Below are 27461 nucleotides of genomic sequence, written 5' to 3' on the forward strand. Positions count from 1 at the left end.
CGAGGCAGAGATCAAGAGCAAAGAGCTCAGAAATGGTCTGGAGGAGAAAACCTCCCCAAGGGAGCAACCCTGCACCACCATCTGACTGCTGGGGCTTCTGCATTTCACTGTCTAAAAGAAATGTGCTTTTGCATGTGCCTGTCTGCAAGAAGAGGCTGTCTGCGGGGCAGGAGGGCCGATGCTGGAGCATTTCCCCCATGGCAAGACACTCGGCGTCTGCCTCTGCGCTCACCAGCTCCGTGCTCTGCAAACACCGGCTTGGCCGGATGCAGCGTCGCTCCCTGCGCAGCATTGCTGCCTCAGCCCTGGTGGTTTTGCAGCCCCAGGCCCTGGGCTGAGCTGCAGGGGGATCCCCTGGGTGTCCCCCTGCGGGATGCGGAGGATGGAGTGGCTGCAAACAGCCCTGGCTGTGCACAGTTCCGTTTGCAAGTTTGGGCAATGACACTTTGATTATTCCCCAGTTGTCCTAATGTCTGGTAAATGATTGTCGCTTACTCCCCTCCTGTGTGCTGCTCAGGAGACATCTCTCCCTGCTCCTGATGAAGCCCCAGGAGGAGCTCGAGGGAGATGCTGGAGCATCTCTGTCTGTGGTGTCAGTCCGCAGGATCTGTGTGAATCCCTGCTGGCGTTTGACAGGAAAGGCTGGAAGCTGGGATGAGATTCCTGGTGGGGTAGTTCGTTCTTGCTGCTCTGAATTTAAAGAAAGAAATTACTGGTAGTTTGAGGGCTGGTTGTCTTTGAGTCTCTTTCCAGACTATCATAGATGTCCCCTCTTCTCTTATGAAGCGGTGCCCTACCATTCCATGGGGATGTGCTTGGTCCATTTGGATTCCAGTCTCTCTGCAAGGTTTGCCCAGAAGGGATGGATGGTCCTACAAGTTTATTTTTAGCTTGGGAGATGGTTGTGGTGTCACCCCTTGCTTAACACCAGATGAACTTGCAGACAACCTCTGTGCAGTACCTGCCCCGACGGGAACCTCTGCGCTTCTCCTGGCCCTTCTCAGCACAACCTCGTGTTTGGTGGACGCTCCCAAGTGCCTCTTCCTGCGCCTTTTCTCAGCCAGGGCCTTAGTTTCTTTGGTCTGCTGAGTTTTCTCTGATCTCTGAGTCACACAGGATGCAACAGAAGAGGAATCAGCCTAATAAGGGGATTATCTTGGCATCTGGCTCCATTCATGGCAAATCTCACAAACAATGGTTGTTTCCAGCAGTGGGCTGGGGTGAATGCGGACACGCGGGGCGTTGCCAAACTGGTCCAGTGTCCCGTTCTCAGTGGTGACTGCAGCAGGGAGCGTGGGAGGAGAATGCAAAACCTGGAGCAATTAGGCAGTGCTGTCTCCTGGGGGGGTTCCTTTGGTCCTCACTGGGGGACGCCTCAAAGTCCAGGGCCAGCTGGGCTTTTCCTGCCTCCCCTGCCTGCAGATGTTGAGTTTACGGATGGATCTTCATGTTCTCCAGAGCTGAAACACAGCATCAGCGCTGCTGCCTTGGCTTTTCTTTTGGGGCAGGTCCCTCCTCTCTTGGAATTTACCCTTTGGTGGACCCCAACCTTCCGTGGTTCATGCAGCCCAAAGTCCTGCTGAGAGCTGCTGTGCCTCTGGCCAGGAACACGTGAGGAGTTCCACAGGCATCTTGGCCTTGGCAAAGAGCCCCTGGAGACTCTTCTGCACCCTGGACAACTCGTTCTACTGATGCTTTGGCTTCACCTATTGTTAAATCCAAGCTGTCTCTAAAGCCAGCTTTCATTGGGAAGGCATTAACCATGTTGGGTAAGAACAAGTTTCCAAGTGAGGTCACCGGTGAAGGCAGGGATCTCACTGGATTATGAGGCTTGACTTCAAAGGGTTCTCCTCGCCTTTCGCAGTTGAAAGGACTTGTTTTGTGAATAGGTCATGCCTGGCTTTAATTAGCTTGTTTTTGTATTTGAGATGTCTTATTAACAACTCAGTCACATGTGCTTTTATTTTTTTCCCACCCTAGCAGAATTACCAGCAAGGGAGGTGGAGGTACCTCTGCTTCCTCATAGCAAAGGCTTAGACTCATTTGCAGGCGACTGCAAAAAATGATTAAGCATTGAGAAAGCCAGGAGAAACGATTATGAAATATCTTGTCCGGGGCTGAGTCTTTGTAGCTGGACTCTGGGGAAGGGTTGCTGGAGAAGCAGGTGGTCATGGGGGAATGTGACTTTCTGGCTGGTGCTGAGATGACAAGTGATAGATCCCTCCAAGGGACAGTAGAAGCTTCAGAAGACACCAAGGATGCTTGGTTGGTACTGTGCTAGGGAGGCTCAAGATATTTTTGGGTACCCACTTTGGGTTGTGTTGGGAAGAGATGGCGGAGGACCCTTGGTTGGGCCTTTCCTGCCTTGTAGCTGAAGCTTGCACTGCACGAATGGCTTAGGTGTCCTCTTGTAGGGTTGCTTGTTGGTCTCTGTGGTGTCAGGCTGTGGTTGGGTTGCGTTGTGGTACAAAGGTGTCAGAGGAGCTAGTGGTAGAGGTTTTGGCATGGCTGCACATGAGTTGGTTCCTTTTCAGCAGGGCATTCCAGAGCTGAATTGCTTCTGGGTGCTGGTAGGGGCTGTCCCAGAGACATGGCCAAGCCCGAGTGCAGCTGAGGACATGTGGTGCCTCCCTTGGGAATACCAGACATGACTGTGGTGTAAAACCTGGTCCAGATGTCGTGGAACAGTGCCTGAATTAGGATCCTCAAGATCATGGTGTAAGTGCTCATCTGGTCAGTTTGATTCATGATTTAATCAATGTCATGCCTAATGGCATGGGCTCATCTTCCAGGGAACAGGCTTTCGTGTTGTGCTGAAGCTGGCTGTGTGCTCACCTCCTGGGTTTCATGGCTGATGGAGCCACATTAGGTGGTACATGCCTTGTTTTTCCCATTGCGTGATCCTGTGTGGCCCCTTTCCATTACCTGATGGTCCTCAGCTTCTGGGCTTGCTGGAGCAGCACTGGGAGGAGGAGGAAGGGCAGAGCTGGGGGAGGAGGCACGATATGGGAAATAACACCAATGCTCCACGTTACTAATCCCAGGTGACTGCTCCCGCATGACCGGGCAAGAAAGCCCTGCTGTTTGGGGGAGGGTTTCTGGGAGGCGTGTGAAGAAAGACGTCAAATCGGAGCCGAAGTCTTGGCTGTGGGAAGCCGTCACAGCTGCGGGCAAGGGCGTGGAGTCGGCTCATCTTGCCTCTTCCTGCCCCTTCTGGCCTCGTTTCCTTCTCCAAACAAGGGTTTTTGTGAAGATCTCCCAGCCCAGCACTGGGGATGGCTAGATCTTGGCTGAGGGTGGAGAGCTGATGGTGACATGGTGGTGACACGGGTCCTTTCCTCCCGCAGCATCGCTGCTTTTGTTGGAGGAGCTGCCCCAGCTCCCTCTGAGTCTCTAATTGATGTCTGGTTCCCACAAGACCATGATCAGACCACCCCATGTGGGTCCAGCCCTCTCATGGGTAGGAAATGATGGTCACTTTTGGGGTGCTGGTCATCTCGAGGGAGTTTGGCAGCTGAGGCACAGGCCTGCGCATGGTCCTCTGGGCAGAGGCACGATCCTGATGTCCCTTTGGGATGTGACTCATGCACTAGAGGTGTTGGGGCTGGTGAAGGCAGTGGGTTGGACATGGGGTCAGCTTGTCCTGTGTCCAAGCAGAAACCCCAGACCTCTTCCAGGGGCTTTGCAAGAGGGGCTGCAAAAGTCAGGGGACGTGTTGGAGGATGCATTTGTGCTGGTCCATGCTGGGGTGCAGGACCTCAGGGATGCTGCTTCTCCCTTGGAGCCAAAAGCAAATTGTGCCACTTGCTTGTGCCTCTGTTTACCCATCTGTACAAAACCAGGAGTAGATCTTTTCCCAGAGATGCTCAGCAAAGAGCTGGCTTGTTGGGGTAAGGCTCAGGAATGGCAGACCTGGAGGTCTTGTTCTCCACGCTGGGGCTGCCCATGTGTGCTCCTTACCCTGGGGTGGCTGCAGAGGTTGAAAAGCTGCCGCAGCCCCTTGCCCTGTCCCACCAGCACCCACCTGAGCAGCAGCAATGGGCTTGAGCGATGTAGCACAGACCTGTTCCATCCAGTGCTAAAGCCATTGCAGGTGCCGCCAAACAGCTTGAGAAGTTCCTGCACCTGGGGGGAGATGCCCCGCAAGCCCTCAGCAATATTTTCAGGCTTGCTGCCTCCCTCCTGACCCATTTGATAACCCAGACTGTTGAGCTGGTCCTTGGCAGCCACCTTGCCAGCACTAGGGGTGCTGGGAGGGCGAATCCTGCCAAGCAGAATATGAAATATCAGCTATGACCGCCCCCCAGTCCTGGCCCCATGGGGGTGTTGGGGTGCAGGAACATCATGGGGGTGCTGGGCTGGGAGAGGTGGCTTGCACTGCCTCTGGGAAGCACCCAAGGGTGCTGGTGTTCTGAGGGAGCGCAGCCCCTCGGGTGGTACCAGGTGCCCCATCTCCAGGGCTCTGCAGGAAGCGTGGTGAGATGCCACCTGGGGAGCAGGGCATGGCCATCAGTGGGGGGAACTGGGGGTACTGGGGCAGCAAGGAGGTAGTGTTGACCGTTTCCCTGCTGTGCTGCTCTTGCACAGACCTTGGGTGCTGTCTCACCAAGTAGATGTCACTTGTGCCAGCCCTCATCTCTTGTCCTATGCACAGACGGACCTGTACTCGGGGGCCCTCTTCGTGCAAGTCTGCCTGGGCTGGGACCTTTACCTCTCAACTGTCCTGATGCTGGTGGTTACCGGGCTCTACACCATCGCAGGTAGGTTGCTCAGCATCTGCTGGCCTCAATCTTTCTACTCTGGTTGAACCACACAACTTACACTCCTGCTTTTATTTTAGTATTATTATTATTTTTTGCTCCTGGAAGGTCTTTGGGGATTCGTACTAACGGGGTTCATGCTCCCCGCCCTATCCAGCCAGGATCTGAACATCCCTCCGAGTGTCGGCTCAGGCAGTGACTCAGTGCGTGACCTCTCCTTTGTCATTATGGCTTCTCGTTTGTATTGTAATTACTCCTCCTCCACCACCTATTTAAGTGCTTTCTTGTGTGTGTACCTATTTGTAACAGCAATAATCAGGGCTTCTCCTGTTACAGGACTATTACTCTGGAAGCTGCAATCTGAGAACACTTTACTCAGCCCGTTTCCCTCCCACTTGTCCTGCCTGCCATGCAACTTGCTGCCCTCCCTCCCCAAAGTTTTCAGGAATAGTCCATGCCCATGTTTCCCTGTTGTGGGACCAGATATTTTGGTCCAGGCTCAGTCCATATGGTTCTTTTGTGATCCAGAGGCGATGAGGAGTTTGGAGCTGGATTTGGAAACTGGGTGTTCCTGGCTTGCAGTCCCAATTTTGTGCTGTGGGGCTGTGTATCCCTGCCAGCATTTTGGGTTATTATTTTGGCTGGGACGTTCCTTCCCCCTGGTAGTGTTGGTGGAGACACCAGGCAGTAAATTCTCCCTCTTTATCTCATCCCAGCTGTCAAAATGGGAAACACTTTAAGCATATCCAAAACAAGGTGGATTTTGCAAGACTTTGGTTATAAGCAAATCCCATCTCAGGCTTTTTTTCCTGCCCACAAGGCTCATTGTGAAGTAAAGTGTGAGCTCAGGCAGAGGGTGTGATCGTTGTGTCATTCCCTTCCTGAGAACATCCCTTGTGTCCCAGGCTGGGGAGGGTGCAGCCCTGAATTCCTGGGATGTGAGTCGCTGGCTGGGGTTGAAACTGGTTCAATATTTGACCCATTTTCTCTACCTCCGCTACTTTTTAATGCTTTCTGTGTGTGCGCCGAGTAATTGTTTTCTGGCCAAGTAAGCAGGTCCTGGGTTTGCAACAGGTTTGGAGGGAGATCTTGGGGTGGAAAGGGAGGAATGCTGCTGGCTGGATGGCCTAGGGAGACCCTACTAAGCATCGGGTGCTGGAAAAATAAAACTGTAGGGTTTGGGGGGAGAGCTGAGGGGTGTTTGAAGGGGGAGGACTGGTATGGTGTGAGGGAGAGGTGGGGTGAAGGATGAGGTCAATGTCCTGGATCTGGTCTGATGCTGGAGCAGCCAAAGAGCTGGGGCTGGACCTGGGTGGTGTCCCCTTGACTGTGTGGGGACATGGGGCTGCATAGAATCATAGAATAGGTTGGGTTGAAGGGACCCTCCCATCTCCCCCAGTGCCACCCCTGCCATGAGCAGGGACATCTTCACCAGCTCAGGTTGCTCAGAGCCCCGTCCAGCCTGGCCTGGGATGTCTCCAGGGATGGTTCATCCACCACCTCTCTGGGAACCTGGGCCAGGCTCTCACCGCCCTCATTGTAAAACAATTCTTCCGTATGTCTCCCCTGCTGCCATCCCTTGGGTCCCCTTCCCTGCCCTGGGCGGGGTGGCAGCCCCTGCAGTTGTCGGCTGCTCCCCCGACCCCATCTGCAGGGACCCCCAAGGGGCTGTTCCCCTTCACGCTCCCGCTGCAGCCCCCATCACCACAGTGTCGGCAGGACAAGGCTGGTGACAGGCACGTCCCCACAAGCAGGGGCAGCTTTATTGGGATGTCCCGATGGAGCCGAGCCTGAACCCGCTGCCGTTCCCAACACTGTGCCTTGTTCTCACACAGGGGGGCTGGCAGCCGTCATCTACACCGATGCGCTACAGACGCTCATCATGGTCCTCGGAGCCATCGTGCTTGCGGTGAAAGGTAAGAGCTGGGACAGCACAGATCCCCTTTCCATGGGGACCTTCTCTGCCCACTCGAGCAGTCTTGGAAATAAATAAAAAGACTCAGTCTGAGCAGTTCAGTGGCCAAAATTCCCAGCAGGACTTTGGCCCGTCGCAAACAGCTACAGAAAGCTTGTGGTCCTTCTGTGTCTGCCGCCGTGCTTCCCCTATGTGCTGTTTCTCCAGGGGAAGATGCCACAAAGCATCCCCCTGGTCCTCCATGAGGGACTGTCCCCAACACTGGTGACCTTCTCACAGTCATCGCTGCTCCACATGTTTGTTTCTAGTCCACAAACTCCGAGAGACTGACTGAGCATTTGACAGCAAAGCGGAATTTCCAGCTTTGCTCCGGGAAACTTGCAGCAAGTCTTCAGATGGGATCCCACCACGTGGGAATGGCATGGCGGTGCCAGTACGAGGCACTGGGGGATGCCGAGTGTGGTGCTGTGCCTTCCTCCTGGCTGAGCATGGCTCCGGGCCAGCCCTTCTCCAACCCTCAGCGCTGTTGTGTCTCTACATTTAGCTCAGAGCACCCTGGCGAGGCCGGGAGCTTTCATCAGCCTTGTTCTGCCATCGGGGCTCTTGGCCCCTGGGAGTAGGAGGCAAAAAGTCAGGTCCTGGCTTCAAAGGCAGGTGTTTAACTACAGAGGAGGATCTCCAGAGGCACTCCTGAGGTGATTCCCACCATCTCCTGGAGAAGCCTGCTTAGGCGGGCGGGTAGGAAAGGCTTTGACCCAGCGCTGCCCAGGAGCTCTGCTGAGCAACCAGCCTGGTCCCGCGGCTGCGCCCCTGTGCAAAACCAGAGCATGCTCCTGGGCGAGGCCTGCACGCAGCAAGATATATTTACAAAATACCAAATGAAAGGACAGATGCTTCCTGGAGAAGCGACAATAATACTAATTACCCCAGCAGAAGCAAGGAGCTCTGCTGGGCAGAGGAACGCGCTGTCTGTCCAAGCCACAGCCATTGCGTTAGATGGGGTGTGTGGATGCTGCTGGTCGTTGTCTGAAGCTGCAGCTGGCCATGGGGATCTCTGAGGCTTGTGGCTGGTGAGCTTGGCTGGGTGCAGCAAAACACAGAGCCCGAGTAGGAGGGCAGGTAGGCAAAGTCTGGAAAACACCCTTCGGTGACTGCGAAGCCCAGGTTTTTTATTTTGGCTTTGCCAAGCTGCAGGCGTTGGCACGGTGTGTGCAGGGAGGGCAGGGACTGATCCAGGGCAGCCGAAAGACAAGCTGCTGGTCACCAGATTTTTCCCTCAGGTCCTGGGAGACCTGAGGACACGGAGGCTGGTCCGGAGGCTGGTGTGCTTGAGGGTGCTTGGTGTTCTCCAGCTCTTGTCAAGCTCATCTAATAAAGGAGACTCTCCATGTTCTACCTTGTTTGTAGCTGTAGACTGTGACAACTGCAGCAGTGATGTTAACACTCATCTGCTGAGCTGTGACCGCTCTGGGTCTGCTCTGCCCAGACCATCACCCCCCTGCTGCTGTGGAAGGGCCAAAAAAGCTCATTGCTTGGTTCCAAGGCTGCATCTCCCAAGAGAAAGCAGCAGAGTTGTGCAAATCCTGGGTGTGATGCTGGGCAGAGCAGTCTTGAGTAGGACAAGTGGGAGCAGACCGAGGGGTTGCAGACAAATCATTTTGTTTAACAGAGATCTTGGTGGCGGTGCTAGTGGTGGCTCTTCTCGCTCTGGCATCGTGGATAAAACCAACTGTGCCATCCCTCGCTTTGGTTGGCATTCACTATGGGAACTTTAATCCCATGGGCTGCAGTTCAGCGTCTGCAGCCTGAGCTCCCGCTGCCCAGAGGTTTTTGCCCTGCTCTTCCATCTCAGCAGGCGTTGGTGTCGTGACTTGCCGGCAAACACCTTTGGGAAGGGAGCAAGCCCGCACCCCTGGGTGCAAATCTCTGCTTTCAGGGCTCACCCTCTGCCTCTGGAAAGCCTTTGCTGGTGCCCAACACCCAGGCAAAGCTTGGGAGTAGCCGGTGCCTGGATAAACCAAGTGCTGGAGGGAGGCCAGAGCTGCTTGCACAAGAGCAAGAGGAGTTTATTATACAAATGCTGACTCCCTGTGAAATATGGGGGGCTGGTCTGCAAAGGAGGCGTATGGTGGATGATGCCCCTTTGCAAACTCCCCAAAAGCCTCAGGTTGGGGAGATGTCCTGGGATGGGGACAGGAGTGTGTGTTGGTGATGGGACTGGCAGGGCTGCAGGGAAAGGGCTGTCCTTGGGTGGGAGGGGACAATGGAGCATGATGGACGTCTTGGAAACTGGGATTTGCCCAAGCTGGCATGTGATGCTGATCCTGGTGTCCAGCACCCGATGCCTGAGGGATTTGTTTGGTCTAAAGAAAGCAGCTCATAGGTGTGATCCTGTGGGAGGGCAGCTGCTCAGGAGCACGTTCCCACCTCACGCTGCCACGCTGAGGGAGACTGAACTGAGGGTCTGGACTGCAGCCCACAGGCGGGAGGGATGCAGGATGCGACAGCTGGGCCAGAGAGGGCAAAACCCACTGAGGGATGGTCATGGGTCTTGTCTGGAGTCTCCCCTCTGTGAGATCCACCAGGACCCCAAACCCTTCTCCCTTTTCCTGAGCGCCAGCAGCTGCTGTGGGTATGGGGGTGTTGATGCACTTGCTGCGTGGGTGGCTGTGGGGGGAACAGGGAGGGTGCCTTCCATTTCTCCCTCTTCCAAAAAGTGATGCCTCTGGCTCCGAAATTCTCCTGCCAGAGGTACCGGGGAGCTACAAGCAGCGTTCAGCCCCTTGTCCCCCTGGAGTGGGGAGGCACTGGGGGCCAGGGCAGAGCCTGGGGGTTCGGCAGCTGCTGCTGGTGGTTGTGGCGCGGGAGGGAGCCAAGGCAGCTGTGAGGGCTCGGAGCCTTGCTTGCCAGGGCTTGTTCATGGCTGAGACGCAGACCTGAGATCCCATTTCCTAAGAAAAATACAGGGAAGTGTCGTCTTTTGGTTTGTTTGTTTGTTTTCTCCTCCTCTGGGTGCTGGAGGTTTGGGGATGGAGCTGTGTTTGGGGGTGCTGTGGAGGAGTAAAAAAGATTTGGCTGCAGACTTGTGCCAAGGCACCTTAAGCTGTAATATACCAAGTCAAAGGCTACCTAATCTTGCATTTTAATAGTCCTAGGAGAGTTTCCCCTGCTCTGGGACTGGGGTGCTTTAACAAACAGGTTGCTTTTACAGTACGAAGTCAAAAGAGATGGGTCCCTTGAAGAGCCTTTTTCCCAGGACAAGGATCACCCTCCAAAGGGAGGGTGGACTGTAATGGGACCTGCTGTGCAAAATGTTAATAGAAGAGTCTCTTAAATAACTAGAAGAAAACACAATAACGAACAAGCCCTCACTCTCCAGGCAGCACTTCTGAGCTAACAACTTGGCGAGCATTTTGCCAGCTGATCTCAGAGGCCACTGGGTTTCGCTCGACTCTGACCAGCCTCCCCCAACCATACTTTCCAGCTTTTAATGAGATCGGAGGTTACCCCAACCTGGAAGAGGCCTATTTAAAAGCCATGCCATCCAAGATCGTTCCCAACGCTACCTGCCACCTGCCCAGAGCGGATGCGATGCACCTTTTCCGAGACCCGATCTCTGGAGATCTGCCCTGGACCGGGATGACTTTTGGGTTGTCCATCATGGCCACGTGGTACTGGTGCACCGACCAGGTAAATGTAAACAAGAATCCCCTGCCCCATGTAACACAGCGTTGCCTGGGCTCCAGGCACGCTCTACCACCGTTCTCACCACACAAGTCCACCTGCATCAGTGCCTAGTGGTCCTTCTGGCCGGTGGTCTCAGGGGGCTTCTTTTTGGAGTCAATAGAAGCACCTGTGTTTCCTGCAACCCTGTTCTTGAGGTGCTTGGACTGCGACAGTTTGGAGAGAGGGATGCCGAGGGGTGTCCTCATCTCCTCCGTTGTCTTCTGGCTTTCTGGCAGGGAGGTTAAGCGTTTGCTTGATGCTTTGGGGTTGCCTGGGGGGAGGTGGCCGGGCTGGGTGGGCTTGCTGGGGCTGAAGGCTTTGCTCTGCCAGTAAGGCTGGCTGCCTGCAACGGTCTTTTTGGGTTCGGCTCCATCCCCTCTGTATTTGGTGGCCCCAAGGTGTTTCTCGTGCGTGGGGGAGCAGGAGACCTCCTTTCCTTGTTCTCTGCCCACGGGGTTCCTGGATTGGTAGCGGTAGATGTGCGTCCCCTGTTTGTTAAAGAGCAAAGAGAAGAGTTACTGCTGGTGTAAGGGTGCTGTGGCCCTACAAGGACACCCCTTCATGTGTCTGCACTGTGGACTTGATCCTTGTGGACAAATCCTTCCAGCACCTGGCATACTGCCTTGCCCAAATTATTCTGAGACTGGTGGCAGCTCAAAACTGCCTCGTCTTAACCAGTGCTGCTCCTCCAATTTCTTGCTTTGGCAACGCACTGTCCTGCACATCAGAACATCTCAGCAGCTGCTTCCCGAGCAGCCCCGGCAGCCCAGAGCTTGTCCCGAGCCAAGTCATTGCTGCCCGGAGATCCAGGACCAAGGACGCCAGCAGCATCTCAACACTTTCTCTCCAGCAGCAGCCTGAACACCCATTTTAATTATCTAAGCGTTAATTTCAGGCCCAAAGAGTGTTCAGTCATCCAGACCCAACCTGTGGGATTAGATGGCTACCGAGATTAGATGAAAGGATGGAGGGTTGGGAGAGGAGGTGGGATCAGCAGACAACAGTGAGCTGCAACACCGCTGCGGGGGTGGCTCTGATTAGTTTGGATTGGGTCTAAGCACCATTAAACTTAATTCTGGACTGGGTAAGGCCTTAACACACAGCTGTGGTCACCAGATATTTATCTTCCTCTTTGGGTGTGTCTGCACCGCAATCGGGAGGTGTGATTGCACCCTGTGCAGATGTACCCAGGTGAGATGGGATCTGGCGAGCACAGGTGCTGATGGCAGGACGAGCCGGGAGGCTGCACAGACCTGCCCTGCCGCTGCTGCGACCCCCTGTGCTGCCTGCGCTGCATCTCCACCGTGCTGCTGGCATCATCTCGGGGTTCAGTGGTTTAGTCCCAGTATCCCAATGGCCTCTCTGGTCCTTAAGACACCTCCTGCTTTGACCAAGAGGGTTCCATTAAAGCAGTTTAGCTTAGGTAATGCTAGATTGATTTAATTATTTTGCTTAAAATCAGTGTTAAGGTCTGAGATGTCTTCAGGTGGGAAGGGCTAAGGGTGATTTAGCTCCTCTCCCTTGGAGGTAATGGCGTGCCTGGTGTGGTGCACATGGTGCCTCAGCTGGATGGTGGGTTCTGTGGCTCCTGACTCTGACTCTTGGGCAAAAGTTAAACCACAGGTTCCCCGAGCATCCCATCCCAGGAACCAGCACCCTGTCCATCCTGCCCACCAGTGGCATGAGCCAGGGTTTGCTCAAAAGTGACCAGATCCTGCCAGATGCTGAGCAGTTCTCTGTAAGCCTCTGGGGAGAGCCTGAGCTCTTTTATAGCCATCATTTCCTACAGATGATACCTGTTGAAGAGTGATTGTCTCAAAGCCCAAGGGCTGGCTGTATTGTGAATGGACACAGCTTGGCCAGAGCTTTGAGGTCTGATGGTTTGGCCAGTTTGGCTGGTAGAGCTGTGGTGGGAGGAGGCTGGACGTGGTGTCCATTTCATTGTGGTCACTCTTTGGGGAGGAAATTGAATAGAAGGGACAAGAAGGGAGAGGATGGTGGTGGGGAAGGGTTGATCCTGGCAGCAGGACATGCTGCTGTGGTTGCACTGGGCTTTTGTGGTGCTATGGCACAACACCAACCCGTTGCTGGTCTGGAGAGAAACCCAGCCCGTGGGTTGGGTACACATCTATGCTGCTTTTGAGAGCTGCCTTTGGGCCTGATACCTGGTGGCTCCAGCATTTGGAGATGCTCAGGATGCAGTTTAGCAAGGAGAAGGCTGCTGTGGAACAGGAGATGTTGGTGGCTGCTCTCCCACAGGTCATAGTCCAGAGGTCGCTCTCTGCTAAGAGCCTGAGTCACGCCAAAGCCGGCTCCATCTTGGCCAGCTACCTGAAGATGCTGCCCTTATTCATCATCATCATGCCAGGGATGATCAGCAGGGTCCTGTACCCAGGTAAGGCCCTGCCGTGTGGACGCAGAGCTGATAGGGTGGGGATTTGTCTGGAAACCTCTGTTCTGGGGGCTCTGCGGGAGGGAGAGGGACAGGAGAGGACCTTCATGTCCCCAGTGCTCTCCTTGTGCTCACTGTGCGTCAAACAACTCTCCTGTACTCTATGAACCGTGCAACTGGTGTGAGCAGGACTGCTTCATGTATTTCGGCAGGACAGTGCTCCAGGGGTGACTTGGATGTTGTGTTCTCGATGTGATTGAAAACATGTTTGCCCTGAGTGAGCCTCCACCTGCATTTTGGGCTATGCTCAGCTCTGGGCCAGCACATGAGAAATGTGGACCCAGAATAAAAATGTTTGGTGGGTGTTGATGGTGGTTCCTGTCAGAGCTGAGGTTTCTAGAGAGTTAATCAAGAATTGCTTTGGTTTATTTTTTTGAAACAACTCTCTGCACATTTCCACCAGCTGAGCGCTGGCTTTCCTAACCCTGATGGTGTATTAATTATCTGCCTTTCATCAAAGGGCCACAACAAGTTATTGCAGGAACACCTACTACTCTCAGCAAGGTGGCACGCAGGTACCTGGGTCACAAAGCATCAAAGGGCTTGGTGCTCCTCACCCTGTGCAGCTCTGCAGGACGCGAAAGGGATATTTCATGTGTGATGATTAAAACCCTGCTCTAAGCTCTGTGTCACCAGTTGGGAAGGGAGAAGCAAGTGGACTCTGGGCTAGTAAATTTAAATCCCTGTAAATAGAGATTAGATGCTCAGCTAGGGTAACCTCAAATGGCTTCACTGATTTCAGCTGCTGATTCAGCCCTGGAGGGTTTGAATGTTCTGAAAACAGCGGGTGTGGAGAAACCAAAATGTTTGGTGATGGTGTAAGAGGCTGCAGTGTTTGGGTGGAAAAACAGAGGATTGACCCTGCAATCCCTCTGCCCAGATGGGGTGATGCTCCTGCCATGGCGGGGGTGCCGGTGTGCACCCCGTGTTTCGTAGTGGGGTGCTAACATGCACCCCATGGGGTGATGAGGTCTGGCATCACTCGTGGATCATCCACGAAGCTGCTGACTGCAATGTTTGCCCACAGAGGTTGCCATCCCTGTTTCTCCACCGTCTTGCTCTGCCTAATTACGTGTCCGAGTGCTTTTACTTTGATGCTAATCAGTTTTGTGAGGAGCTAGAAAACAAGCCTGAAAAGGACACGCCTGCATGCGCAGTCTGTCCCTGGCTGGGCATGATGCCACCACTGATGGGCTGTGGGACGGGGCCATGAGATAATCTTTAATTCCCAATAACCTGCCTTTTACCAGACGTTCCCATTGCACTCCCAGACACCAAGAGCTGTGACTTGGCCACGACCTTCCCAACCAAGAGCACCTCTTGGGTGACTCCTACCATTGCCGTGTGTAGGCTGTTATTCTCCTATATGAGGAGTCTGATCTTGGCATCTAGGACGTGACACCAAAACTTAGGGCTGAAACCACACCTTGGCTGAGCTGGCTGGCTGGGTCACCTCCAGGTTTGCAGGCTTCGTAGGGTGGAGGAACATAAAGAAGTTTTATAGTAAAAAGTCCTACCTGTGTGGCACTGCTGGGGTAGGAGCTGTTGCCATCCAGGACGGTGCGTGGCAGCACACACCTAATCTCCACGGCGTTGCTCCTCCTCTTGGTCATGTCCTCCACGCGGACGTGCTTCAGGGATGGGAGGCTTCCCAGAGGGCTGAGGAAGGTGCCCCGGCTGATGTGAGGGTCACTGAGCTTCCTCTGGATGGGAAGGATCTCCCCATTGTGGGTGACGTCCGAGTTGGTTCGCCGGAGTGGCCCGTAGCGATCCCTCACCTCAAAATATTCATCTGAGATGGAGGAAGCATTGGAGCGGCGGTAGCTGTGGTCAGCAGAGCTGCTGGAGTAGCTCTCCTGGTCACTGAGAGTGATGTACTCCTCTTCCTCCTCTTCCTCCTCTTCTCCCACCCCATTGTGGGCACAGGGTGGCCCTTTGTCCTCCTGTGGCCCTGCCACTGGTCGGTCTGGCTGGACATGGCAGGTCTCCATTGAAGCTCCTTTGGAGTTCTCTTCCAGTTCCTGCTTCATGCCCGTGTGGTTGGCCAGTGGTGGTTGTGTGTCACCCTCTGGGGCAGTGTTGCTGTCACAGGGTGTAATGACTTTGGTCATGAGAACACCAACGGGAATTGTCCTTGGCTTTGGAACCAGGGGCTTGATGTCCTCCGGTGTCTCCTCTGGTGGCTTCAAGTGGTGGCCCAATGGTGAAGTGGCAAACATGCCTGTCTGCTTCATTGTCCAGCTGGTGCCTTCAATGGGGCTGGTAGCAGGGGCTGCAGGAGCTTCCATGGGGGTCTGCGAGGTCTGTCTTTGGCAGGGAGACATCAGAGGTGGCTCTTGATCGGAGTTTTTCTTCATCTCCATCTCCCTGTTCTTCAGCATCTGCCGGTGCTGGGCGCTGGCCTGGGAGACATCGCAGACTTTGATGCGGTTCATCTGTGAGAGCTTCACGTTCTTTATGTTGGGGTCAATAATGTTGATGTAGCCCAAGACTTCGCTCCCGGGCTCGGGGTCAGGCTCGACCCAGGTGGGCAGATAGTCAAACATGTTGGCTTTCTCCAGGTTGAGGAGGCCAGGGTGGATGAGGAGGGAGAGGTCTGCTGTGTCACCATGTCTGTCACCTGCCTGGCCTTCGGGCAGGCCTTTGCCTTTGTTGTCCGTCTTCTGGTTTTTATCCTGGTTCTCGGATGAAGTCTTGCTGATCTGGTCAGCACTCTTGGCCTTCACCAGGGCATATTTAGGGTTGATCAGCTTCTTCACCACAGCATTGGCGGGGGTCACTGGCACGACAGAGGGCAGTGTTACGGGCTCGGGTTCAGGCTCTTCACCCATGGAGATGGACTTGAGGCTCACTCCCTTGGACATGAGGTAGAGCTCCTGGAACTGCTTGTCGAACGCCTCCACCACTTGGCCCGAGAGGACTGTGATGACGTTTCGATCTGTCCTGGCTGCAGACCAGGTGAAGCTGGAACAGAAATGTGTTGGAAATTCTCTGAGCACTTGCTGGGAAATAACACACCTCTCCCCAGCACTGGCTTTCCCCAGGGGATCGATGGTGCTGGTAGGGACATGATCTCGCTGTAAACATTAATAATAATGAGATTGAAGGAAAAGCTCTTGTCCTAAATTGGAATGAAGGGTTGAAGTCTTGATGACATGGAACTTGAAGTCAAAATAAAAGGTATTTGCTGTGGGCCAGTTAGTTTTTCACTTTAGTGTTGGTCACTTTTCCTTTCTCAGTTTAGGTTAGTTAAGAAAAGAGACCCGTAAATGTATGATTTTTGTTGTGGCCAGAAAGTAGGAAATGTTTCAGTTCCATGTTTATGAAACTTGTCTTTTAGAGCTGAAAAGCTTATTGAGAGTCAGCTGTTTCTATCAAAGCAAGTTTTCATTTGGACAAATTGGACAACACCTGGGGTAGGAAAAGTTTAACTGGAAAACCTGAGGTCAGCATGAGAGCAAGGACTGGCCATGGTTTGGTGCCTTGTGCTCGGCGCTATCTGCTATCATCATTGCATCCATGGCACAAGTACGTGGTGTCCCACCACCTCTGAGAAGGAGGAGAGGTGTCCTAGACCTGCCCATGGGTTGCTGGGGGCCCCTTGGTCCCACTCCAAATCTCAGGCTAAGGCCTTGCAAAATCATCTAGTTAAAGATGTCCCTGCTCATTGCAGGGGGGTGGACTAGGTGACCTTTGAAGTTCCCTTCCAGCCCAAACTATTGAATGATTCTATGATGTCCCAGGTTAGGAGGAGAGGAGCAAGTCTGAGATGGAGCCTTGTGGCCAGGCTGGGCAGAGACCAGGACTTGGACCACATGGGTCCATGTTGGTCTTTGACCAACACCTTTGTGGGGTGGGCAAGGAAGACGCTGCTGATTACCTGTAGGATCCACACATGGCTCGGTCCCCATCCACAAACATGAACTTCTGGGCCAAAACCCCTTTGAACTTGGTGGCTGAACGTGTGAAAAACTCTGTCCCCCCCGTGCTCCGGACTCGCAGGTTCTGCAAAGCAAAGGCAGAGGTGTGAGCAGAAGCAAACGGCTGGTCTGCAGAGCATTGTCACACCTTCACCAACACCTGAGGATGCTCCGTGGCCCCTCCGAGCACTGGGAAATGTCCTTCAAGGCCGGCTCATGGGAGGCCACAGTGATAGGAAGATAAAATAGTTTGCTCAGGGCCACCCAGTGAACCAAGGACTTGGCTTCAAGAATTTCCCACTTTGCCCGTGTGTTGGGCAGAGTTTTTTACCTCTTGAACTCAGCGCTGCCCACGTCCGTGGGTGAGCGCCGTGTGACGCTGCTGCCAAACTTTCCATCTCCTGCAATCTGTGCAAATGTCACCATGGGAGAGGTGATTCTCCACCTCTGACCCAGCAGGAGATGTACAAAGAAGGGTTTTTAGGGGGAGCTGGTCACGCCAGGACAGTGCATGTGGACCTGATGGCAGTGGGCTTGCCCTCCACCTGGCTACCCCCTCTCTGTGCTCCGAAATTTGAGCATCTCCCCATGTTTTTAATGGTGAGTGGGGGGGGGGAGGAAGAGAAAAACAGTGGGGCAACATCTGCAACATCTTTTCACCCTTGGGAAACGAAACCGGGAGACGTGGGCCAACAGGGTTCATCCCACGGTGTGTCCCTGCGGAGGTGGCTGAGGAGTGAGACATTTCCCCGAGCAGGGAGCCGGGGCATGGAGCAGCAGCCCAGGCTTTGAGAAAGTGACTTTTATCTTCAGTCTGGCTCATGCCTCTGTATTTTGTTTTCTGGAGGGCACCAGCACATTTTTGCAGTGGAGCAGATAGCATCTTTCACTGCAAATGGTCTCCCCGGGGTGAGGAGAAAATATTTTCTCATGAAAACACCTGCATTCCTCTTGTTCTTGCTGGGATGTTGGCAACGCCGTTGCTAAATGCACCGTGTTGTCACTAGGTCATACCTTCCATGGCTGGTTTTCTTATTTGTGGTTTTGTCTTGTTTTTAAAAAGCATGAAAAGTATTTGTCTTCCCTACCTCCAGCATTCCTTATCTGCTTCCCTGGGGTCTCCCCTCGCCCTGTAGCCCATGACCCAGCACAGCCCTAAGCTGGGGTGCAAGCTGAGTTTGGGCACCCCTGGTCCCCACTCCTGCAAGCCTTGTAGGAGGGACAGGATTCAGTTCTGGTTTTAGCATGGTGCAAAAGCAAAGGCTTTCCCAGCTGGGTTTCCAGGGAATTTTTACACACTAAATGGAAAAGTGCGCTTGCTTTTTGTTGTGGGTTTTTTTGTTTGGTTTTGTGGGATTTTTGGTGCTTTTTTTGTATTTTCTAGCATTCAGCTTTTTGCCTGGCGTGGCTGGGGGGAATCCAGTGCTGAGCACCCCAGTGCCCGGTAGTGGCCAGCACTAGGGGCGGCTGGCAAGGAGGTTGGGGTGACAATTCCCATCCATGTCCCATGTTGTTCCTACACACGTGGCTTTCCAGGGAGCGGGGATCACACCGGCAGCTGCTGGGTGACACTTGCACCCAAGGCTGAGCCCTCTACCCATCGCCAGCATGGGGTTCCTGACTCACAGCTCCCCCAGGACACCGATCTTTCCCGTTCCAAACCAAACTTTCACACAACGGCACAAAGCAGCCGTGGGTTTTTCTCAGGTAACACCCCAGGGACCGCATCTCCCTAAAATCAGGGTGCTGGTTCCCTTTCCCTGCCTCCTCGCTCCTGGCGTGTTGCTGCTGTTAGGTAAGATCTGTTTATTTAATCTCTCCCAAGACGAGCGTGCAGCGAGCGAGCGCCCGGCGCCGTGGCCGCCTGCCGAGCCCGGGACGGGCTGAATCACTCCACAAACACTCGCCGTTGCTCAACAAAGCGACCGTCTTGCCCGAGCCGGCTTGCTAATTGTGAAGCGTGGAAGGCACTGAGATAACGATGTTTCGTTAGCATCTCCCGGCTAACGAAGCAGCAGCTCCCAGACACTGCCCTAGTTTCCTCACTGCCTCCTGTGTCCCATGCCAGCAAATTGGCTGCAATATGTGGCAAATCCCAACTTCTAGACGTGTTGCCGAGCTCTGCAGATGTTCTCCTGCTTTTCCAGTCCTTCCACCGGGTTGCATTAAAACACCGGTGTGCGTCAGCTCTGGCTTTTCTGGTCTCGGAGCAGCAGCAGTCTGCAGGATACCAGTTTGGACATGGGTCAAAGCTCAGCTGAGTCTGCTTTAATTGTTGTGAGCAGCAATTAAGCAGGGCTGGCAGGTTTGTTAGCTGGGGAAGGTGTGATGCTTGGCTGGCTGATGCTTTTGGCTCCCTGGGAAGGGGGTCCCTAATTTCCCCGTGTCCCAGCCCAGTGCTGAGGGTGTCGTGGCTCCTACGTGTTCCTGCTCAGCCGGGAGTTTGCCCTCACCGTAAGCAAATTTTGGTGAGCTTGCCTGGGCATGGGCATCCCCGCCAGCCCTTTGGCAGCTGACGTGCGTGGCCGGGTGACGTCAGGTGCAGAAACATCACTTTTCTGCCAAGCAACAGGCGAGGCCGAGCGACTCGCAGGCAGCGGGTGAAGCACAGCCGGGAGAGGGGTGTCTGCAAGCCCCGCATTTAAATTGCTGGGCTGCTCCAGCATGTTTGCATCTGTCACTGGTGATTGGAGGGTTGTGCCCAGCAGTGAGCACAGGGCTCTGTCCAGAACAAGGGTCCTCACTCCTGAGGCTGATATAACCCCCAGTCCCCTCCTCTGCCTCTTCAAGCTCCTCCACCTTTGCATGAACACCATGCAAAGTGATCTCTGCTGCACTCCCCACATGCACAGAGATGTGTAAGGACTTTTTGGACACTTTGGGCTGGGGCCCAAGCTGCTGTGCTGCTGGGCATCCTCTGTGCTGCTTTATCTTCCCTCTTTTCAAACAGGATTTGTGCACGGTGGGTGAACACGGTGTGTGCGGGCGGATCGGTCCCACTGGTGCGCTGCCCAGTGAGGGCACCCTTGGCAGCTGCCGGGGCCACAGGCAGCTCCCTGCTCCGCTCCTGGCTTCGTGCTGGGGTGAAGGACCCAGGAAAGGGGAAAACCTAGTTTTTTAATTCCAGCCTCTGACTTGCAAGAAAGCCTGAAAGCAAGAGAACCGGCTGGTGGTTGCTCCTGCCAGTCCTGTACTTGGGGCTGGTGACAACCCAGCCCTAGCAGAGCATCCTGCCTCTTGCACTATCCCTTTTGCAGTCTTATTCACCAGCAAGGGCTGAGAATGGAGGTTTGCCCTGGGCTTTGTGGTGCCCTTCAGCTCCCTGAACCCCATGTACACCCAAACCAACCCCGGCTGGTACTTGAAGCCCCCCTGGGGTTTCTGCATCCAGCTTTGCTGGGTTGAAATTTGTGTCCCCATCTCTCACTTTTCACCTCTGTTCTGCTGCTTCTGAGTTTGGGCATGACCTTCAGCTTTGGCTACATGGAAAATTGACTTAATTCATCTCGTACTGCCAAAAGTTTTGGGGCTGTGATGCTCCCAAGAGAGGAGGGAGCAGGGCTGGTAGCTCTGATTATCTCCCTGCATTGGAAGAGGTCACCCAGTCCCTTTGGGTCACCCGTACCTTCAAGTGTCCAGCATGCATGTGGGCTCGCTCGCACATCTGGAGGAAGTGCTTCACGTTGGTCTCATCCAAAATGATGTAGACTCCCACTTTCCTCTTGAAACCCGCGTCCAGGAGGTCCTTGAAGATGTCTACGTCGGTGAACATGTCCATGACTACCGCGATGACCTAGAGAGAGAAGAGACATGAGTATGGGTGGCATGGCCAGGTGACAACCCTGGGGTGTAGCTGATGGAAAGCAGGAGCCTCCTGTCCTGTTCCTCTGCTGTCACTACAGGTTTGGTCTTCTATGGTGGCCTGTAACACAATATACTTGTGACAAAGGGATTTCTCAGGGAGTATCTACCTTTCTTGCCTCTAACAAGCTCCACACATTTCAGAGACCAGTTTCTCGCTGAGAAGTTTGATGTTTCTTTGCTGCAGACCCATCGCGGGGAGCACCAGAAGGAGAAACCTGTGATGTAAGGATGTGTCTGTCTGTCCGAGGGCACGTTGCACAGGGTGTCTGCTGTCTGTGGGGTTATTATGCATGCTTGTGTTGAGAGAAAAAGCATTAAAAAAAAAGCTAGAAGTGACTATAAGCTTGGTAGAAAGTATCTGGACACCCCTGGGATGCATTCAGGAGCTGAAATGACTTTTAATACCTTTTTAAAAAACAGGCTAGGGTGTGAGCTGACAAGGTTGCTTAAAAGCAGGTGGGAGTTTGCAGCTCCCAGTGCCTGCAACTGGCTGGTGTTCCAAGTCCAGGCTGCTGCTGCTGGCGATGTGGTTGGGTTCAAGGTCGGCTCTGCACTCTGGGCCCGAAGCAGAGCACTGGGGACGGTTCGTGGTTTTGTTATCAGGGCTGTGGATCACTTTATTGGTCTCACTGCATGCCTGGGAGCCTGGACGATGGTACCAGCACCCTGTACAGTGACAGCAGGTTTGTCACAAGGCAGTGTCACTGTTCTCTGCAAGCCAGAGCTGCCTTTGCACCCAGGGAATTTGCTGCTGTGGTGAAGCTGGGGAGAGTCCCGTGTGTGATAGAAAGATGTGTCTGTGCCGTGTCCAGCTGCACTGGGGTTTTGCTGGGATGGCTCTCTGGGCACCAAAGTTCACTCCACGCCCGTGGATTTGCCTTCCCAGAGGTGGCATCGCCCAGGGCACAGTGGTGAGCAGCAGCGGTGCACAGACGTGTGTGGCAGAGGGGCTGCAGGCAGCTGAGCATCTCGGTGCAATCCCTGGGTAGCAATCGGGTAGCGCAGCCCTGTCTGCCTCCCCTCGTCCTGCACAGGGTGGCAACAGCCACGCAGGAAAGCGGCTTGTCCTCAGGGCACTGGCGTGTCACCATGTCATTGTCCCATGCTTGGAAACTCGTCAGTGCTACCATGTTTGTGGCTGTTCCTTTGTTGGGGGAGATGGGGGCTCTTGGTCCTTTGCCCCTCCAGGAGGACACAGGGGGGCCCCGGGATGCTCCTTCCTTGGGAGAGAAGGGATTAGAATGGTATCAGGCACTTGTACACTCAGGCACGTTCAGACCAGGGTTCTCAAAGCATCAAGCTGCCTTTTAATTAGTTTTGGGCCACAGGAGGTGGAGAGCTTTAATTAGGAAGAGGATTGTGCATGATGACACTGTCGGCTCTTCCTTTTCTGCAGGCAATAGGGCAAGGAGCGAGGCTGCGTGGGGAGCCCCAGCCCATGTTGGTTCTGGTGCTTCCTCGACCTCCCTAACCCTGGCCACACACAGGCATTTCGGGAGGTGCCAGTGAGCCGAGTGAGAGGGGATTTCGTGGCTGTGCCACTTGATTTTAGCCAAATTTCCTTTTATCCTCACCTGAGAGCCTCTCAACAGCCCTTGTCATGAAAGGATAAATCCTCGTTTCCTTGTGCAACTGCTTATGTGTTTTGCATGTCCTCGATGTCCTGGCGGGGAAATTGAGGCAGAAAACTGGGTATCACTTTGCATGGGCCGTCCAGCTGGGGTTGCGCTTGTCTCGCCGGCAATGTAAAGTGAGACAGGTTCAAAGCTACTCCTAAAGCTCAGGGCTTGGCTTTTCTCTTTGCAACAACTGGGGAGGAGCTGTGCTGTCTGCTGCGAGTGTTGGGTGAGGGAAACCTGCGCTGGGACGGTGTCTCCCCAGCTGGAGAAGGTGGGTTTGGTGTCAGACACTTTCCTCATGTCTCTGACACCGACGCTACCTGTGGCCATGGTCATGTCACTTTGCCTGTGCACTGCATTTTCTCCAGTGGCGTTTGAGCGCTTATAAAGTGGCAATGACAATAGTATTGCTTCTGTTTTGGGAGGAAAAAGGTGTTTTCTCACTGTGGTCCTGGCATTCCCAAGGCCTCGGCTCGCTGCCATGGCTCTGAAGATGGGAAGATGCTTTGCAGGGATGCGAGCAGGGCACGGTGATGTCCACCCCCCCCAGCACTGCTCACGGTGGGGGATGGCAAGCAGGCAGCGTGCTGAAAATGCCCACATTTTCAACCCGATTCCTCCTGTTGGGCTGGTGCATCTTGTCGCTTCTCAATGCTTCTGCTTCCCTCCCTGCCGCGTCTTGCCTGCAGGGCAGGCTTGGCCTCCGTTTGTCACCAGGATCTCACACCATCTTGCCAACGCGCTGTCCTGGCACGAAATGGGCTGGGGAGAGTAAGAGTGGTGCTGGCAGCGCTCCCGGTGCTGTGACTGTCCGGGGACCATGGGGATGAAATCTGCTGCTGGGCTGCCTGTGCTTGAACCTGAGCTGCGACCAGTTGGGTCCAGGCCAAACCCAGGTGTGGGGTTTAATCTGCAAAGAATGGAGGTTGGTCTGCTCTGGAGAAGTGAAATCCTGTGTGCTGTTTGCTCCCCAGCCCAGGGAATGGGAGTGTCTGGAGCAAACCCTGCTGTCCTGCTGAGGGGAGCGAGCTTGATTCCTCTGTCACCTCTAACCTCGTGCTCAGTGCTGGGATGGTTCCTGGCAGCAGGAGAGTTGCGTCTCTTCCCAAAACCCCTTTGCTGCTGCATCATCTCAGGAGCTTTGCCATCCCTTTGCTGTTCATCTGGAGGGCACAGAGAGGACCAATCCTGAATCTACAGCTCCCAGCACCCAAGCAGGGGATGTTTTTTTTGCCCAGGAGCTGCCAAGGTCCGCTGGATGCAGCAGATGTTTTGGTGCGGGGTCCCAACCCCATGAGGAGTGTCGAGCATCACATCCCCTCGGACACCGAGCAAACAATGTTGGGATCCTACTGAACAGCTTGGATGAGCACGTAAACTGCAGGATCATGTTTTATAGAGGAAATTACAGCTCTTTATTAGCTCACTCTGAGTCATCAGATAATGACATTTGGGGCGCACCACGTGGGCATTCAATAAATTAGGGAGGTACCAAGGCACAATTAGAGGAAGCGCGTTGGGATGAGGGAGAGGTGGGACAAGTAACGTTAATAATTGCTCTCCCCTGTCACCCCTTTCATCCAGGAATGGCAGAAGGTTTTGTAAACAGTAATTAATAGAACCTCCCAACCTTTGCTGGAAGTTGCTCAGGATAATTATGTCACCACAATCCCAGCCTGGAACCTCAAGTGCAGAGAAGAGGTCAGAATCACTGCTGTCCCCACTGGCTTTTGGCCAAGGTCAGTGTTTTCAGCCTGCTCTGGTTTCTGGTCAGATTGACCCAAAATCCAAAGAAATCTAAAGAAGAGAGGAGGAAGAGGTGCCTCCCCACCCCTCCCATGAGCTTTGCAGCCCTAGGGGATCTGCATCAAGATGGAGACAGCCGTGCCATGCCCGGACCTGGTGAAGGTCTCCAGGGTGAAGCCCCATGTCCCTGACCACCTCTGTTTGTTGCCCATGAAGATGAGGATTTGCTGGGAGAGCAGGGACATGGCTACAGGATCCTGCCTCTCTTGGCTTCCATTTATTCCGAGAAAGAGCAGGAGATTATTTGCATCCCCTGTTCCGGCTCGCCTGGGTTTGCCTCTCCGCAGAGCAAAGCTCTGAACTCAGCAGCGTTTGGCCTTGATCCTGCAGGCAAGTAGGTTCATCTGCACCATCAAAGGGGCTTCGCATCCCAGCTCTTGGCTTCCTCACCCCAGCTCTGAGCTGCTGGGAGCCTTTCCAGCGTCAGCAGTGCTCACACGGGCTCTGAACTTTCCTTGTCTGGGCCGTCTGTCGGGTGAACTTTGGTCTTCCAGCCACAGGACAGCAAACCCGCGTGGCAACGTTTGGTGCTTGGCACCTGGGAGTATTCCTGACCGAGTGGCTTTGACAACGGCTGGAGCAAGGGTCAGGCTCTGGGATGCGGCACTGACGCTCTCCCGAGCTCCTTCACGGGAGGATGAACAGCACGGGTATTGCCTGGTGGGATGGGACAATTCATCTGGGATCTCCGCAGGAACACTGCAGAAAGGATGTGCCACATGGCCAGCCTATGTGACATCTGACGGGGTGGCAGCTGGACTGTTCCTTTGTCCCATCTTGGCTTCCTCAGTTGAACCCTTTCACCTCTGAGCTGCCATGAAGACCTTAAGCCTCGGCTGAAAGCTCTGGGTGCAGAGGAGGGGGGTCTAGCCCAGTGTCCCCATGCTTAGGAGCACCCACACCAGTGGTCACCTGGGCCCAGCTGCGTAACCTCGTATAGGAGATGGGGGTTCTGGAAGCCCCGCAGACTGCAAGTTTGAAGTTACACACCCATGTCTATGTTTTCTGGGATGCCACAACAGCCAAGCAGGCTCCTGCACGTCACCAGTGGTGTCACCACATCTCATCCCACCAGCAAGGGACCACCTGGACCAGGAAGCAGAGCCCAGTCCTGCTCACGTGGCATCAAGGTACCGGTGACAAGCACAGCGGCATCAACCGCGGCCCCGTCCCTGCGGCTTGGAGACGCTTCGGGGAGAGGTGGGGACGGTGCCGACAGCGGGGCCTGGCAGCTGCCTGACTCACCCGCCGCTCTGCTGAGCAGGAGGTGGTGGGATGACTCAGGAGATGCTGTCGGTGTGGGGGCAGGTGGGAAGCGGTGAGTAGGCAAAGCCAGGCAGGAGCTGCAAGCCCAGGTCAGAGGCAGCTGGAAAGACCCAACAATGAGACATTTGTAGTGGGTGAGTTCTCCCATCCTCCATCCCAAGGGGCTTCAGCCTTCCCTTCCCTTTGCTCACTGCAAAGCCCTTTGGTGGGGGAAATGTTGCAGATAAGGACAGGTCACATCAGTTTTTGCAAGGTGATAGTGGCCAGAGATGGCATCAGCCATCCCTGTGAGCCTCAGACATGTCAGGATATCAGTTTTCCTGCCTGAGCTGGAGCTTCTTGTGCTCAGACCCACAGCCCTTGGTCCTGGAGATGCTCTGGAGACTATGTGCCACCAGGCTTCCCTCCCTCCTGCCAGGATCTTCCAGCCCCAGGACCATCCCTGGAGCCAGGCAGACATAACACATCCTCACCTGTCTCCCCCTGCTCCATGGCCACCCTGGCAAGGGTCTCCCTGTTTTCCTGCTGGAGCATCCCTGGGGTTGGGATGCTTCTCCCTTGGAGCTGGATTTCTCAAAGGAGTGGACACACAGAGCTCGAAGGGCTTCAAAGCACCACAAAACTAGCAGATACTGACGCCTCCTGTGCTTCCCAGCTGGGACTGGGTCACTGGGAAGTATCACTTCTGGCCTTCAACACATGCCACATCTCCCTCCTTCCCTGCTTCTCCTGCCCATGACACCAGCCTGACTCCATCGCTCCTGCACCCCACCTCCTTTCTCCTTGCTTTGATGCCACAGGGAGGACAAGCCTCAACCCAAATCCCTTTGGCATCTCCCCAGCTTTGTCCTGCACATCAGCTCATCCTTTTCCTCTTAAAGCCAGGATGAGGCCACCTTGGAGCACTGCAGTGAGTGCAGGCCAAGCTTGACCCTCGTTACATGTCAGCATCAGACTGGTAGCTTTGGCTGCTTTGCCCCAGGGCTGAATTTGGCTCCTCCGGTTCCTGCGTGTTGCCGCATGCAGTCACACGGAGCTCTGGAAATACCAACTGTGAGGTGCCTGGGACCATGGGCTTGCAGCTGGGAAGCAGGTCAACCCATTTTTCTCCGCGGTGGTTTTCCCCACAGCCCCGTAGGGACCCTAGGATTAATGATGCTGCCGTGCGGATCATGGGAAGGGCCACATTGCTCCAGGGAACGTTGGACCAGGCTAAGAGCATCCTCAGCAAAACCCGATCCCCAAATATCGATTACACTGCACAAACATGGAAAAACCCAAGCGCTTGACCCTGATGCCTTTGCTCAGACAGAGCTTCCTGCAGGATGGGGATTGCCTGGCTGAGCTGGACGTTAGAATCTGTCCTTGGCAGGACAGCCTGGGCCAAATCCTGCCCTGTCCCCGCGGCACACCTCACCTTCTGAGCCTGGCAGATCATCTTCCTCACCACCTCCTTGATGTGCGCTTGCCCCTCGATGGGTGGCTGCATGTAGACGGTGGCACGGGTGACACCACGGTAGGCAATGGTCTCGGGCCAGCCCAGGTCCAGCTGCGGGATGGAGCGGTCGGACCGCTGGGGCCAGTACTCCAGGGAGGGGGCCACGTCCTGCTCATCCCCTTGGCTGTTGTGGTCACCTTCGTTGTCCCCCGCGCTGCTGCCGTGACGTGGGATGTACTCAGAGCCGGGGTCGTACGTTTCCAGAGTGTCCAGGATCTTCTTTAGCTCCAGCTCAGAGAGAAAATCCCTGATGTTCTCCTTCTTCAGGACCTCATAGAAGGCATCAGGGCCACGGGAGGCCAGTGCCTCCAGGGCCAGGCGTTGCTCCTCACTGTAGAAGAACTCGGGTTTGGACTCGCTGGACCTCCAGTTGACGTGGCTGTCGTCCAGGCACTGCACCTGGGAGAAAGCCATGGTGACCGTGCACACCGGTGCCCTCTCCCAAGGGAGCTCTGTACCTCCAGTAAGCACCGGACGTCAACAATAAATAAGGAATCAATTATTCCCTAGTCTTTAAACACACTATTTGCTTGGCTTTGCCCTCCCCAGCTCGATGCGCAGCTGGGGAAACGTTCTGCTCCTTTCTCCACCGGCTCCTGCCACGCTGGAGCTCTTCTTGGCCGGGGAGGAGGATT

General features: G+C 54.6%; 2 protein-coding genes across 2 annotated transcripts in view; one reads left to right on the forward strand and one right to left on the reverse strand.

Annotated features, from left to right (window-relative positions):
• SLC5A10 (solute carrier family 5 member 10) overlaps window positions 1–27461 on the forward strand; it is a gene marked incomplete at its 3' end in the record, with an annotated part of 37554 nt that overhangs the window by 2493 nt on the left and 7600 nt on the right. The window contains exons 5-8 of the mRNA XM_082064604.1: window positions 4655–4760; window positions 6596–6676; window positions 10160–10365; window positions 12661–12796. Of these exons, the coding sequence (XP_081920730.1) occupies window positions 4655–4760; window positions 6596–6676; window positions 10160–10365; window positions 12661–12796 (529 nt within the window). The remainder of the gene's footprint in view (window positions 1–4654; window positions 4761–6595; window positions 6677–10159; window positions 10366–12660; window positions 12797–27461) is intronic.
• FAM83G (family with sequence similarity 83 member G) lies at window positions 10470–27240 on the reverse strand (the record flags this gene model as incomplete). Its single annotated transcript, XM_082064603.1, has 5 exons — window positions 10470–10889; window positions 14371–15817; window positions 16734–16858; window positions 20399–20566; window positions 26746–27240. The coding sequence occupies 5 exons, from the start codon at window positions 27238–27240 to the stop codon at window positions 10470–10472; spliced, it is 2655 nt and encodes an 884-aa protein (XP_081920729.1).

This window comes from Streptopelia decaocto (genome assembly GCF_964273445.1).
Source record: "Streptopelia decaocto genome assembly, chromosome: 13".
Classification (NCBI taxonomy): Eukaryota; Metazoa; Chordata; class Aves; order Columbiformes; family Columbidae; genus Streptopelia; species Streptopelia decaocto.